Source organism: Cupressus sempervirens, chromosome 3, assembly GCF_028749045.1.
Source record: "Cupressus sempervirens isolate cs-2001-9-10 chromosome 3, ASM2874904v1, whole genome shotgun sequence".
Classification (NCBI taxonomy): domain Eukaryota; kingdom Viridiplantae; phylum Streptophyta; class Pinopsida; order Cupressales; family Cupressaceae; genus Cupressus; species Cupressus sempervirens.
In genome coordinates, this window is record NC_143120.1 from 481,225,600 (window position 1) to 481,240,503 (window position 14,904).

The following is a 14,904-nucleotide window of genomic DNA, read 5'->3' on the forward strand; positions in this document are numbered from 1 at the left end:
ATTGATGGTTTGTTTTGTAAGTCCTATCCTATAGGCTTGAAGAACATTAATGAGGATATCCTATGAAGTTGCATTATCTTCTCCAAATGTTATTAGGACATCTTTAGACCCTCTTGTGCTTTCTACACTGATTCATTTGTCACAATTTTGCATTAGCTTGGAGACCCTTGCACATTTGGAGGAGTCATCCTCGTCTTCAAATCATGTCCTACATTCATTTCAACAATGTTGTCAATTGTCACCTTCATTAATTATTTTTAATACTCCTAATTTGAATACAACATCTTTTGGAATTGGCACAATAACGCTTACATAGAGTTCAAAGACTTCACTCAACTTGTGTTTGCCTCATATTCCTTTCAAGAATGGGAAGACATCTTGCATCAACCTTTGGTTTTGTTTATTCTTAAGGGGAGAAATGGTATTCAACGATTTTGGATCATCTTCAACATCCATTGCCATGTATTTTCCAATAGTGCAAGAAATTCTACTTTGCGGGGGGATATGCATAGTCTCTCCTCTCTTATGATATGGACCTTTCCTCACATGGGATTTTCTTGGTCTTATCCTTTCTAAGAACATCTTGGATTTTCTCTTTCTAGAAGACAATTTTTCTCCTATAAATTTTTCTCCTTTTCTCCATTTGTGAGAGATTCTTTTGGACATGGATAGCTAACATGGCCTCATAGTTGAGACTCATCCTTGCATCATTCCATCTATGCAGGTGTCCTCATTCTCTAAAAGGTGCACTTGAGGGAGGGTATTGTTGTGAAGGGTTTTTTCTCCTATAATTTTTCCTCCTTTCTCCATTTGTGAGAGGTTCTTTCGTACACACATAGCTAACATGGCCTCATACTTGAGACCCTCCTTGCATCATTCCGTCTATGCAAGTTTTCTCATTCTCTAAAAGGTGCACTTGAGTGAGGGTATTGTTGTGAAGGGTGTATATTTCTTAATTAGTTTCCCTATTAGGTACAATTCACACTAGTTTAATAAAGCATCCTTAGGGCATTTTTAATGTATGCCTCAAGTTATAAGATTAAAAAACGTGTCATAATGTCTCATAATGCCTCGGGTTATGCTTTGCCATGTCTCACCTTGGCCTATTTAACCAAGGCCTTCTCCTAGTAATCTCATAATGTACTACATCATGTACACATAAATATTTGCATCCTTTGATAGAAATGAACTATAATCTGATGTGGGTCTCTATTGTGCTTCTATTGAAGCTCCTAGACCTCTAGTGGATACCTTTATAGACAAATTTTACATGGTGTGACCACTCTATACCAACTCTACAAATTGAACTTATGCCTATCTTTTGAAACGATAGACTAGAGCTTCCTACAATTTACTTAGTTGTAGAATTTTAGCAACTCAGCCATGCAATCTTTATCTCTTAGACCAAATATGTATAAATATTTCTAAAGAACTTCAAGACGGACAATTATAATCCTCCATCTACACCTATAGAGGTTGATAGACTTAAAACTTCCAGCCCACCTTAATTCACCACTAATCAATGCACCAACACTCAAACATTTGGAGGGTAGTTTCATTCATCTTACATCCACTAAACCATATCTATTTTCAGCTATCATATCTCTCAATTTTGGTATAACTAAAATAATCCAATAGGAAGCTTTAAAAAAACTAATATGTCAAAAGTGCACTTGAAATTGGCATCATGTACCACCAATCTTCAAAATTCACATTGTCAATCTCCTCGACACTAATTGAAAAAATTTGTTGACAAGTAGAATCTACTATTGGCCATGTCCTAGATATGAATTCAAGAGTTGTCTCATGTTATGTAGCCTATTCATCCCCTTTAGGCCCTAGAACTAGATTTGTTTTGAACTCGACCTAGATTTTGAGTCAATCCAAGCCATTCTTGTGGGGGTATTTATTGATAATGGATGAACAAAGGAAAATTCGATAAGTATGAGATATTTTCCATAGCAAGTCAAATTGTGATATTGCTACTACGATTCAACAATGTAGTTTTTTAGTCAAACTCATTGACCCATGTTTCATGAGTAGTGCTTTGCAAAAACTCATCTCTCATGAGTATGAATAGAACACTTAGCACTCATTGCATATATGTGGTGCTCACAATGGTGAAGCGTCATGACTTACCAGGAGGTCACCCATCCCAGTACTACTCTAGCTCACGTGCACTTAACTATGGAGTTTCCTCCATGGTTAGGCCCACTTTGCTTGCAATCACTTTTGCAAATCCTTCAGCAAGTGTTATGCCTTAAGAACCCTTCACTAGAAAGCCCCCTTCAACTCATCAATTGATAAGTAGGAGGTATTTTCCACAAGAAGTCAAATTGTGATATTGATATCAAGATTCACCCATGTAGTTTTTGAGTCAAACTCATTGACCCATGATTCATAAGTACCGGTGAACCCATCTATGAATGGAACACTTGGCAATCATTACATTTAGGCAATGCTCGCCGAGGTGAACAATTGTCAAGGAGGTCACCCATCCAAGTATTATTTTAACTCAAGCATTCTTAACTGTGGAGTTTCCTCCATGGTTGAGCCCACTTTGCTTGGAACTCCATTTGCAAAACCTTCAACAAGTGTTATGCCTTATGAACCATTCAATAGAGAACCCCTTAAGCTCATAAATTGATAAGTAGGAGATATCCACAACAAGTCAAATTGTGTTATTTCTATCATGACTCAACTATGTAGTTTCTAAGTCAATCTCATTGACCCATGTTTCATGAGTACTCATTCACAATAACTCATCTCTCATGAGAATCAATGGAACACTTAGCACTCATTGCATCTAAGCAATTCTCAAAAGAGTGAAGGACGGGGACTTGAGCAAGAGTAGAACAAGGATGGGTGACTTCCCAGGAAGTCTTAGTGCGTCACCATGTAAGCATGTAGTTAAGCGTGCTTGAGTTAGAGTAGTAATGAGATGGGCGACCTCCCAGGAAATCTCAATGCTTCACCCCTGAGAGCTCTCCTAGATGCAATGAGTGCTAAGTGTTGTATTCATTGTCATGAGAGATGTATTATTGTGAAACACTACTCATGAAACATGGGTCAATGAATTCAACTCAAAAACTACACAATTGAATCCTAATAGCAATATCAAAAGGAAATCCATCAAGACTTTGAGCAAAATAAAACTTTTAATTTTTTTATTCAAAAAAAAAAAACTAACTCTTAAGTATGCCTAGGAAAGACAAAAAGACGAGAGGTACGAAAGGAAATCCATCAAGACTTTGAGCAAAATCAAAAGGAAATCCATCAAGACTTTGAGCAAAATAAAACTTTTAATTTTTTTATTCAAAAAAAAAAACTAACTCTAAGTATGCCCAGGAAAGACAAAAAGACGAGAGGTACGAAAGAGATGATAAGCACAGCAAATGGTATGTTGTGGTGGCACAAACACCATATTGGAAGGGGATCACAATCAAAGGGTCTCTACAAGTGCTTATTTAAACTTGCCTTCAGGATGGGAAGTGTTATTCATATCTACAATGTTGGGATCAATTTGGTCATTCCCATCCAAGGAAAGAATGCCAATATTGTGGCATTCTAATATCCTAACCTCAATCACAATGCTGTCAATCTTTCTCTTAGTCTTCTTGGAGTCCTTTCTTAGGCCATTGCTCTAACTTTCTTTGCTCCATAATTTAAGTGGCGACCGTATTTTTTATTTTTTGTTTCTTTCAATCTTGGCAAATTGTCATTGAAGTAGTTTTTATTTTTATGACCGTTTTGTTAATTATGTTATGTACCATTCTATTCTTTATTCTTGTTTTTGGTCTGCCCATAAATAACTGCATGATTTTTGTTAAAACAAAATTTAAATAAACCCAAATCTAAAATATATTTTGCCAAATACACATACCAAACAATTGTACTTGAACCCAAATCAGCTACCTAGGACTCAAATCAAAGCAAACACCACCATACAATTACCTTGTCTAAAATGAAGCAAGGCACAACACGGTTGTCATTGTAGGTTGTAAAGCCACATGGTTGGGCTAACGACTTGAGTTAGAGTTGGATCCGTAACCTAATACTTTGTTAAACTCAAAGAAACTCAAAAACTCACACCCCACCCACCCAAAACCTCAAAGTACCTATCACTGAGATGCCCTAGCACTGTGTATTTGGATTACCTGAGTACCCCCACCTCTGCCACCATGCCATCATTGGGAAGGTTACTTGAATTTTAATTTTTGAATGTTACTCTAGGGTATGTACTATGTCCACTATGTTGAATGATCAATGGTTTTGGTTGTGCTATGTTCATGTATTTCAATTTGGTACATTTTACTGAAACATCATTTCATAACTAGCAAGTTGTAAAGCCACATGATTGGGCTAATGACTTGAGTTAGAGTCAGCTCCGTGATCTAAGACTTTGTTAAACTCATAGAAACTAAGAAACTCACGCCCAACCCCACCCAAATCCTTTAACCACCCAAATCCTTTAAGCACTTGTCATTGAGATGCCCTGGCACACGGTACTTGGATCATAGTTACAGGACTCGAACTCGCCTTTGACTCAGAAAGTCAAAATTTGACTCTGACTCAGACTCGGCGACCGGACTCGAAAAATTGGAAAACCCATGAAATTCAAAGATTTTTAAGGATTTAACAATTTTTTCATGCATCATTTAGTCAATTAACATCAAATACACAATAATTGAGATAAATAGAAGCTACTTAACACTCATACACAATTTTGCATAGATTACATAAGTATAACAGCGAATTTTTGAAGGAAAAAAGCTGAATAACATAATATAAAGTTGAAGATTTAAAATTTAAGATTCAATCCTTAATAAATTCGTGACATACCACAACATCATTTTCAGAATTAAAATAAACTGAAAAAAAAACACCTTCCAGAAATCTCTATCTTTTTAAATAAATAAATAAAAATATATATATATATATATATATATATATATATATATATATATATATATATATATATATATATATATATATATATATATATATATATATATATATATATTTATTTATTTATTTATTTATATATTTTTTTTTAAAAATTCAGGAGAGTCCTAGGCTCGGGACTCGGCGAGTCCGCGTGGACTCTGCCAGGACTCGGCTGAGTCAGAGTCTAGAGGCCATTTGCCTCGGAAAGGCCACCTCTGCCTCGGACTCGCAAAGTCCCAAAACACTAACTTGGATTACCCGAGTTCCCCCGCCTCTGCCATTCCAAAACCATGCCGCCATTGGGAAGGTTAGTTGAATTTTGATTTTTTTAAATTACTCTCGGGTATGTGCTATGTCCACTATGTTGAATGTTGAACGGTTCTGGTTGTGATATGTCCATGATATTTGGTACATTTTAATGAAACGTCATTTCATAACTAACATTTGAAGTTCGATATGTATAGTATACAGAAATTTTTTAAGCCCAAGTCTGCACAAAAAAGACAATTTGTTTATCGTTACTCTATTATTTTGAGAAAATATTGTGAGCCAACCTTTAGATTGTAGGACTTTTGGCCTATATTTTACTCTTTTCTAACATACCACATTTATACTTTAGTTCTAAGTTTACCAAACAAAAATCATACTGATCATTGTCCTAATCACACAAACATAGAAGACCCATGCCCATTACAATTAACATATTTATTGTGAGGGCATAATTGCAATCTTTAATGCATTCATGTTCTCAAAATTCCTCTCATTGGATGGTTCCTCAGCAGCATCATATACTCATCCTGATATCGGAATCTTTAATTTATTTATATGTCATTTTAATTTCACCATTACATGAGGATATTTAAAAGGCCATCTTCTCAAATAGGCAATATTTGTTTTATCTTTACCCTACTGTTTTGAGAAAAACAGTGCAGGCTGTCATTTGGCTATAGAAATTTTGGCCTATACTACTCTTTTGAAACATACAGGCCTACTTTTTTTTAAACAAACAAAAATGGCATTATTCAATTCACTAAGCACAAAAACATAAAAGAATTGTACCCATTACAATTAAAATATTTATCCTGAGTACGTTATTGTAATTTTTACATAGTTCCACAAAGTTTCCAGACGGGGTGGGGAGAAGCAGGGACAGGTCTTAGGGACGACAAAGGACCCATATTTGGTGACAGAAAGGGAACAATGGTGAAGCAGCAGTGGGGGAGTGGCACTGATATACAAATTGAAGCGAATTGAAATCTTCAAGGAAAAATCTGCAATACATCTCTGCAAGTGCCCATAAAAAGCAAGTTAGTTGTCACAAAGTTAGAGTTGAAATTAGTATGTAAAGGCATGTGCCACATAGCAAGCGACCCAGCAGCACCCCTTGCAAAGGTGGCAGAGGTAGTGGTGCAATGGGGAGATGTTTTAACCAAGTCCCCGACCCTTGGAAACATCCCCGTTCAAGGGACACAGAGTGTTTTGGGGGGAACATGTCCCCACAGAACACTGAATTTTTACCACATATATATGTACTCAAACTCATCCACGTCACGAATATGAATCGTTAGATTCATGTAAACTATTACTCTTTTGTAACATACTACATGCTATCTTTTTCATTTGCCAAACAAAATGACATTATTCCTTTTCCTACTAATCTGCGCCTAGAAGACTTATGCCCATACTATAAACATAAGTATCCTAAAGATAGAACTGCATACAAGCCTACACAAACTCATCCATGTTACTTACTTATCGGCAAAAGTCATGTAAAATTGTAAATTAACATCTGTATATCAAGGAATTCTCAATCAAAGATGTATATTAATTAATTTTATATCATAATCATACTATCATTTAAGTGTCTCAATGTTCACTTATCTTCTTTTATTATTTTAAAACATCTACACGGTGACAGAGACTGCAGACTACTATACATACAGGCATGTGTTATTATTCATCTACATGAAAATATACAAATAAGTTCAATAACAGAGCAAAACCACATACCTTATTCTTGCCTTGAGGCTGAAATTTATCACTCCCTTGAGATGAAAACAGATGGCACTGTTCCCCATCAGGCCTTTCTTGGTTCACACCTTTGTTTCCCTGATATGCTCCAACATCAGCATAAAGACCATCAATATTATTTTGGGCATAAGCATCCACTTCCATACTCTCGTTTTCAGCTTCTGCAGTTGGTGAAGAATACTGAGGTGGCAACAAAACCTTCCCCATACCACCCGATCTAGGAGGCAAAAAGGCCTTCCCCATCCCACCAGATTTTGGAGGCAGAAAGGCCTTCCCCATCCCACCAGATCTTGGTGGCAAAAAGGCTTTCCCCATCCCACCAGATATTGATACCAATAAATCCTTCCCCTTCCAACCTGATCTTTCTGATGAAGATTTCTTGTGCCAAGACAGGGAGTTTCTTTCCATCTGTAACAATTATTTGCATTACTCAAGTTAGTCTAAGATTTCAACAGATAATGATTAAAACAGTGAATTATCAAGACTAGATTCACAGCAAAGAGTTGCTGTAAAGCATTCATTTACCCCCAATACACATGGTACAGAATCCTTCCTACTCGCCATATACTTCAAGCTTGTGCATAACACATAACTTGGCTAATCACATATTGCAACTTATTAAAGCACAGAGACAAAACACATATTGCCTAAATCTAAAGTATTAAAAACCAGAGCAATTTTAATTTAAAATTTATTTAAAACTATTGAATTCCATCCAACAAGGGAAGGAAATGATTCATGTTATTACATTCTATAGAATTTGATCCAGATAAATATAGTTATACAAAGGAAGCTATAAATAGTATTACTGTCCAGTGCCTGGAAATCACTTAATAAAACTCAGTGAAATGAAGAACAATTGCAAGAGAAAACTCATATGATATGTCATTCATCCAACTAAGCAATTCTAAGGGAGTTGTGGCAATTGATGTACATGCAAATAGATGAAGAAAAAATCATAAATCAGTTCATAAGATCTAATGCCGCGCATGGAATCAATAATTATGACAAAAAACAGATGTCAGTGGTGACTTCTTTCCAAGATTGCATTTAGAAATTAGGATCAAACAGAATGGTTGAACACAACATTGCACATTTTCAAGATTCCTCAATTCATAAACACCGAAGGCCATAATCTGTATATCAAATTGTAATGTTCAATCATATTAAAATTCCAAATAATTACTCCCTAAAATATCTCCTATGATCCCAATGAGAAAAAGAAGATTGTCTTGCATTCACCAAGTACAATCAGAGAGATCAAACTGACACTTACTTTTCTTTTTTCTACATTTTTCTTTTTTGGCATTTGTAACTGATCCCGAGAAATGTGAATGTCCTCATGGCATGACTCTGTCCAAAAGAAAATTCATCCAGTAAATATATATTAGAATCCTCGAGCTATACCAGTGGACCAAAACAACTGCAGCTAATAATATCAGAATATCTGTACAGATATAAACAAGACTTCCCAAAGAAATACTACTAAAATCAGAATCCCAAGGCAAAAAACTACTAAAATAAGAATCCCAGAAAATGAACTTTATCAAGTTAAACTGTTGTATAACACTAATACAACTTTCTGGATGACAGCAAAGCACACCAAAATGGCCACTACCTGCAAGCGATTAATTCTTATCAGTAGTATAGATAAAAACAGCATGGGATGGTAAGGTGACAAATATGACACGAAGAAAATGTATTCATGAAAGCTAAAAACAACCGTCTGAACTAAATATGTATTATTAGACACTTGGGGAAGGCATCAATCAATCAAGAGCACCACAGGTCTATGTCAACACTCTTCAAAAGTTAAAGCAAGATGGAGCACTGAAAAGATCATCAGTTAGGAATAGCATCTGCCATCCTGTTTAAAACAAGAGCTGGATGGTGAAATTTTTAGGTACAATAAAACAGTGATTATTGAATATCTCAACTGCTGGTAAAAAATGCAATGGAGGAGTAAAATGTGTCATGCAAACAAATTACTTGCATCAAATGGGTGTGGTTCACAATAAGGATTGAAATGTCCAATCAAGGTGTGAAATTTGCCCTACCAAAATATTATTTGCATCAAATGTGTTATGCATTTTGACCATGATAGTTCATAGTTTGGAGGGAAATAAATTTGTTCCATTTTATTGACCAAACCTGACAGTAATGGTAAATTTGGAAGATATCTTTAAATGGACAAAAGTCCATAAAATACTTATAAAAACTAGACATCGTGCCTAAGATATCCTTCTAAAACACCCCTTCAATATCTATCCAGGATTTTTCTGTTGCATATATGATATTACCCTCACAAAGCATTTCAAGGAGAATATGCTTTATTCAAGCATCTACTAGTGCATAGTACCAAGCGGACAAACTTAATACACCAAACTTCATACATGTATCTCTGAATGCTATACACAATTTAATCACAAACAGCATGCATATGATGGCATTATTAGGATCCAGAGGTAAAACTGGATACAAAAGCTTAAATTACAAAATATAGGAAAGAGACTCCAAGTGGAAAAAGGCTATAGACAAAGACATACAGAGTCAGAATTACCTATAGGAACACCAAAAGCACCATGAGGAAGGGAATCAAACTCAGCACTCAGCAGTGGACCGTCTTTACAAATTCCCATACGTAAATGAGTTCTAGATATTCTAAAATCTTCATTATCACCGTCCTCTTGCAGATCATTCAGCTCCATATCCAAATCCAATGCTCTGTTTTTTGTTCTCTTTGATTCAAGACAATAAGGATTTCGCCTTTTTCGAAGCTGTCTATCTGGATTAACTGGAAAGTTATTGGCACTCTGAAACTGACTTCTGATTGATTCCATTTCACGAGGCCTTGCATTCTGTGATGTCAATATTTCTTGTGATGAACTAATTCCCATGTCAGTGTTCTCTATAGCATTCGGATAATCCTTGGCACTTAAGAGCCCCCTGCTTTCTCCCTCCTTCAATCTGGACAGCCAAAGGTGTTTCACCTTTTTCCTATTTTCTCTTTTCAAATTGGTATGTGGGTTACTTCTCATTCTTGGATCAGCTTTCTTTAGCTTTTTCTCCTTCTGTCTTCTATGGCAAAACCATTTGTGGACCTGTTCTTTCGATAGCACTAATTCTACTGCCAGCTTAGCTTTCATATCTTCCGAAGGATACATGAACTCTGCATTCCAAATTTACAAAAGAAAAACATCTGCAATGACTTTACATGATAAAGGGAAAGAAACAACCTTTCCATAATAGGACCTCAAGAAGTTGATGAGAAATTCAAGCTCTATACCATATATTGGTCACATTCTAAGAGATCTAATTACAAACTTATCGGTTGATTAATTTCAAGGCTAATAGAACGGATGTTAGTGAACAGTCAGAACCTACCTGAATAGAATCGCTCCAAAGCCTCAACTTGTTCTCGACTCTTGAATTTTTTTCCAACATTTTTGTCCATAAAAAGCTTATACTTGACCATTTTATCAATATTTGTATCAAGCTGTAAAAATCACGACAATAGTTCTTTGTAAATATAAAACTTAAATCAAAGTACGGAATTACCGAATCTTAGTCAAATTGGCAAAATATCAAAGATCGCGTTGTCGATATTTAGTTTAAAAATCTCCCCCAGTTCTTGCATTTATAGTGCTTGGCATCAAATTTCATTTTCGGTACTGGCAAGGACAGAAATTTTACTTCATTTTAATTAAACGATGATGTAGTTATCTTATGTTATACGACATGTCAGTTCCTCCGTCATTTTATGCATGTCTCTAGCCCTAAGTAAACTAATAAACTTTTGAAGGTCTCGTCTTGCAATTTTAATTAGAATACGATAGAAGCCATTTAGTAGTTTTACCTGTTATTCTACCTGCTGTCAACAAATTTTCGATAATTCCGTTTAGAACCAAGTGTCACGGTTACTGAGAAATTTAGCATCAGATTGTCTTATAATTGCCGATCACACTATCCCCAACAAGTCTAAAATAACATCTGGTGCGAAGCAACTTACGTAAAAACAACGATCACATGTCACGGAATGATGAACTAAAACAAGCTCCAGACCATGTGCACGTGAAAACGATTTTCCAGCTCGCTCGAATGAGTGTTCCATGTTGCACTGATGTTGCTCGGAGCACCACCATTTTTTCGGAAAATTCGCATTTCCGTGCTCGGCGGTACTGATTAAGCAAGGGTTTTAAGGGTTTAAGAGCGGAGGACTCAAACGCAACCATACGTCCGGTCGCTAAAGCGAGCAAGAATTAACGCTCGGTTTTTGATAGGTTTCCAGGCTTTGAACCATCCACGAGGGAAAAAAAATCTTTTGAGGGCTTATGTGAGGCTTGCCTTGGCCCCACCCGCTGAAGAAACAGCCTCACATTTTAGGGAATTTTCCGGATGTTCTAAAACCCTAAACCCTTGCACTACATAAATTGTTAGCGGTTATATATTTTTATTAAGTGTACGTACTTCATTAGTTAGTGGGTTTGCCTTTAGGCTTATGGAGTCCAATGTGACCACGAACTTTCCATAACAGAAAAATATCTGTCGCCCTTGACTTCATTAGCGTTAAAATATTCGAGAATATTCTTTTTTTAAATGGTTATTTGTCATACCATTAAATAAATTCTATATCCTTTTCAAAAGAATTCACTCGCGAATTTTCGTGTTTCCCCTTTCTTCTCCCCTTTTAGGGCACGAGGAACTTTTTTAAATTTTATAAAGATTAAGCTATAAGAACTCGCATTTTTACATTTAGAAGGTTAGAGATGTCTTTTTGTTGTATATTTGATTGTAAAAAGTCTTGAGGGGAATAATATTTAGATGATATTATTAGTTCCTGTCGTATGGCAGGATACTATAGCATCCAAGTGGATGCAAATTTTCAATAAGTTTTACCAATTGAAATGTTTTATTAATGCATTCCAACCTAGTTTCATAATGTTTTTGAATTCAGGTCATTATTTGAATTTATAAGAACATGTTAAATTTGAATTTCCCATTGACTGTTGTGGTGAACAATAGGGTATTGAGCTTTTTCGATTCTATTAAAAAAAAATCAATTTGTGGCAGTGGTGGCCTATGGATGGAACATAGCAATAGTGATTTCATTAATATTATTCACCTATCTTTGAACAGTATCTGGCCAATTTTGACAACATTTGATCTAACATTAAATAAGCGTATTGTCAATGACATTTTTTTCTTTGTAGTATTTATTGCTTGGCTTTATGTTTCATCAATTGTCTTATCTGAACAACTATTCTCAGCCAATTCCCATATCTAAATCTGTAGCAAATCCACCATATTTTGATTTGGATTTATACTGTGCACTGTATAGGTGTCATATTGTCAGCGAAGATGTCAGTTTTGGGAGAAAATGTGGTCATAATTCTTTGGTCTGTCTTTTACTCATTGTCTTGGGGAATGTTTTCCGAATGTCTGTCGACTGCATTTAATTGGATTCTTGAATTCTGGTCATCTAAAGTTCTTATTTATTAGTAATTATTGATTTCGGAGGCATCGGGAAAATTGGACAGTCCCTTCTGTGTGCTTCTGAGAAGTAGTTTTGTTGCAGAGAATAGGTATTTTTTCTCCTTCTGTAATGTATTTTGCTTAGGATTTTTTTGAATAGATTTTTAGGAGTTTTGTAAGGAAAAGGAGATCTTATTTAATGTATTCAATTTATCATTCCTTCATTCATGATTTGAAGCATTTTTCATTCTTTTCAGAGATCTCAGTATGTAATTTTTAAATCAGTATCTTCACTGTCTATTTTGCTTAGAGAATTCTGAATTTTTACTCTGTTACCATCTTTCTTGATTTTATTTGCCTCATCCAGCACTAGCAGTCGTGCATCTGTAACCATGGCCTTCGCAATGGCTATCCTCTGCTTTTGCCCCGACATATGCACCCTGTCAACACCGTCCACCAGAATCTGCCCAGCTAGAGGATCGTTGCTCAGTGCTCAGATCTGAATAATTTTGCCAGTAAAGCTTGCTCTTAAAGACTTGTGGATGTAGGATGATGAAAATAAATGAGAGGATGCTCTTATATAGGCTTCCCAGGGTATTTCATAAATTAGACTGACCTTTAGTGATTGTATGCAAATATTAAGATCAAATAATGACCGGTAGGAACCAACACGTTCCCATATTTAAAATTGGATCCATTTTGGAGTCATAATTCTCTTCCACAGAGCTGATTTCAGAAGCTGCTAGCTCTTTAGCACCCTCCTCAACTTCCAATTTGTAGGGGATTTCGGTGAAATCTTCATAACTCAAACAATCATCAAGAGCCTCATGATCATGATGGTCATCTGTCAGTCAAGCTTTTACTCGTGGCCTTGAGATCTCCCTCATTCTTGCAGGAAACAAGCCAAATACATTAGAGTAGTTGGCTCGTCTCTGTAAAAGTTGTATTGTTTATTTTTCTAATTGGTTGTACTTGTATCTCATTTGTTGACTTATGGGTGTTCATTCCGCTGTATCATAGATTTTACACAATATTTTGAGGTATATATCATTTAGAACATTGAAGCATGTGTACAAAACAAACTTGGCTGTTAATATTGAATGGCTGATAGCCAGTTTCGATCTCTACAACAGACTTTAATTTTCGTATGAGTTGTTATTTTTTATTTGTTTTAAGGCTCTTATTTAAAGCTATTTTCGAAGAATCATTTTTCTTATATTCTTTTTTAATGTTAAGTGGTTCAGTCTAATAGAGGTCCAAATCCAGGCTCTACTATTTCTGGTCTCTGTTTGTATTTCAGTTTGTCATGGGTGTAGATTGTGCAGATTTTGGGTCACAGGGATGTTCATGGAAAATCTAGGTCACATGGTTCACACCCAAGGTGAGCCTACTTTCAAATGAAAATCTCTACAAAATCTAAAGGGCTAAGGAGATGGCACTTTAATTGAAATGTATTAGTTGAGGAACCAGTTGAGGGTCAAGGATGCAGTAGTAAGTTGCCAGTAGGATTGTTTCTGTTAATCTAGGACCAAAAGTTGACACCCAAAGTTGGCCTGCTGTGAAATCAAAGGCTTCTTGAAATGCCAAAGGTCGTTTGAGATGGTATTATAGTTGAAATAAATAAAAGATTCAGGTGTCAAAACTCTCCAAGTTGGCTCTTAGAATATGCTCACCCTCACCTCCATTACCTGTGTCTACACCTTCAACAACATTTTTCATGTTAGGACGTGTAAAATGAGTAGCAAGTGCAAATAACGTGCTTTCATGACTCCTGATAATAGCTTCAGTCCTAGAAAGTTATGGATTCTTCTGGTCAGTACCACCAAAATTTAGCTTAACCCACTACCATCTTCGAGCGATGTGATAGATCACATGCTCTCTAACCAAACTTTGATGATTTTTAATATACCGAATCTCTTTCAAGATCAATTCTCTGGGCTTTATGAGTTATTTATCGCTTCTTAATATAACAGTGTATTAAGGGTTATTTTGTTTAGATTTGATAAGCTTAACTAGATATGCTTTCGAAGCAAGCCTCCTTTTCCTATATTTGGACATGGTTCCTTTCTTTTCCGTTGAAACTTCTCATTTTGTTGTTTAGTTTCAACCATACTTTCCAGACAATAAAACCTGAAACCATATTCAATAATTCCAGTAAGATAATAAGAACTACTAGACATTACTAGGCTTCAATAGAATTGTTGAAATACAGCAAGAATGCCCATTTTAGATTAGAACTATTAAGAAATCTATTCCAATTGCTCTCATGTGACCATAGTGGAGAGCTCGGTGAGTGCTGAATTTATCATGACTTTAACCTTTTCTTTGAAGCTGAGCCCCTTTGAGCATCCAAGAGTGACACGCAAGCCTCGGGACAGTATCCAGTTTGCGTCAAGTTTTGGATTTCCCTATCTTGTTCCAGTTAAAGGTAGAGGGATTAGTGGTAAGGTGAAG

The 14,904-nt window shown here is 35.8% G+C and overlaps 1 protein-coding gene across 9 annotated transcripts in view; it reads right to left on the bottom strand.

The window, feature by feature from the left end:
* The window catches only part of LOC149567256 (Homeodomain-like transcriptional regulator), a 76,493-nt gene extending 65,045 nt beyond the window's left edge, over positions 1 to 11,448 (bottom strand). For 8 of the 9 annotated variants that reach the window (XR_016362386.1, XR_016362390.1, XR_016362389.1 and 5 more), the window contains exons 1-5: positions 10,988 to 11,448; positions 10,363 to 10,474; positions 9,539 to 10,147; positions 8,255 to 8,331; positions 6,958 to 7,386 (exon numbers count right to left, since the gene is read on the bottom strand). Coding sequence is in view for 3 of the 9 variants with exons in the window: in XM_089820429.1 (XP_089676555.1) it covers positions 6,958 to 7,386; positions 8,255 to 8,331; positions 9,539 to 10,147; positions 10,363 to 10,474; positions 10,988 to 11,089 (1,329 nt within the window). In the remaining 6 variants the exon portion in view is untranslated. Of the gene's footprint in view, positions 1 to 6,957; positions 7,387 to 8,254; positions 8,332 to 9,538; positions 10,148 to 10,362; positions 10,475 to 10,834 lie in introns of all 9 variants that reach the window. The other variant, XM_089820430.1, reaches the window with a different exon arrangement.
* Between the last annotated feature and the right edge of the window lie 3,456 nt (positions 11,449 to 14,904).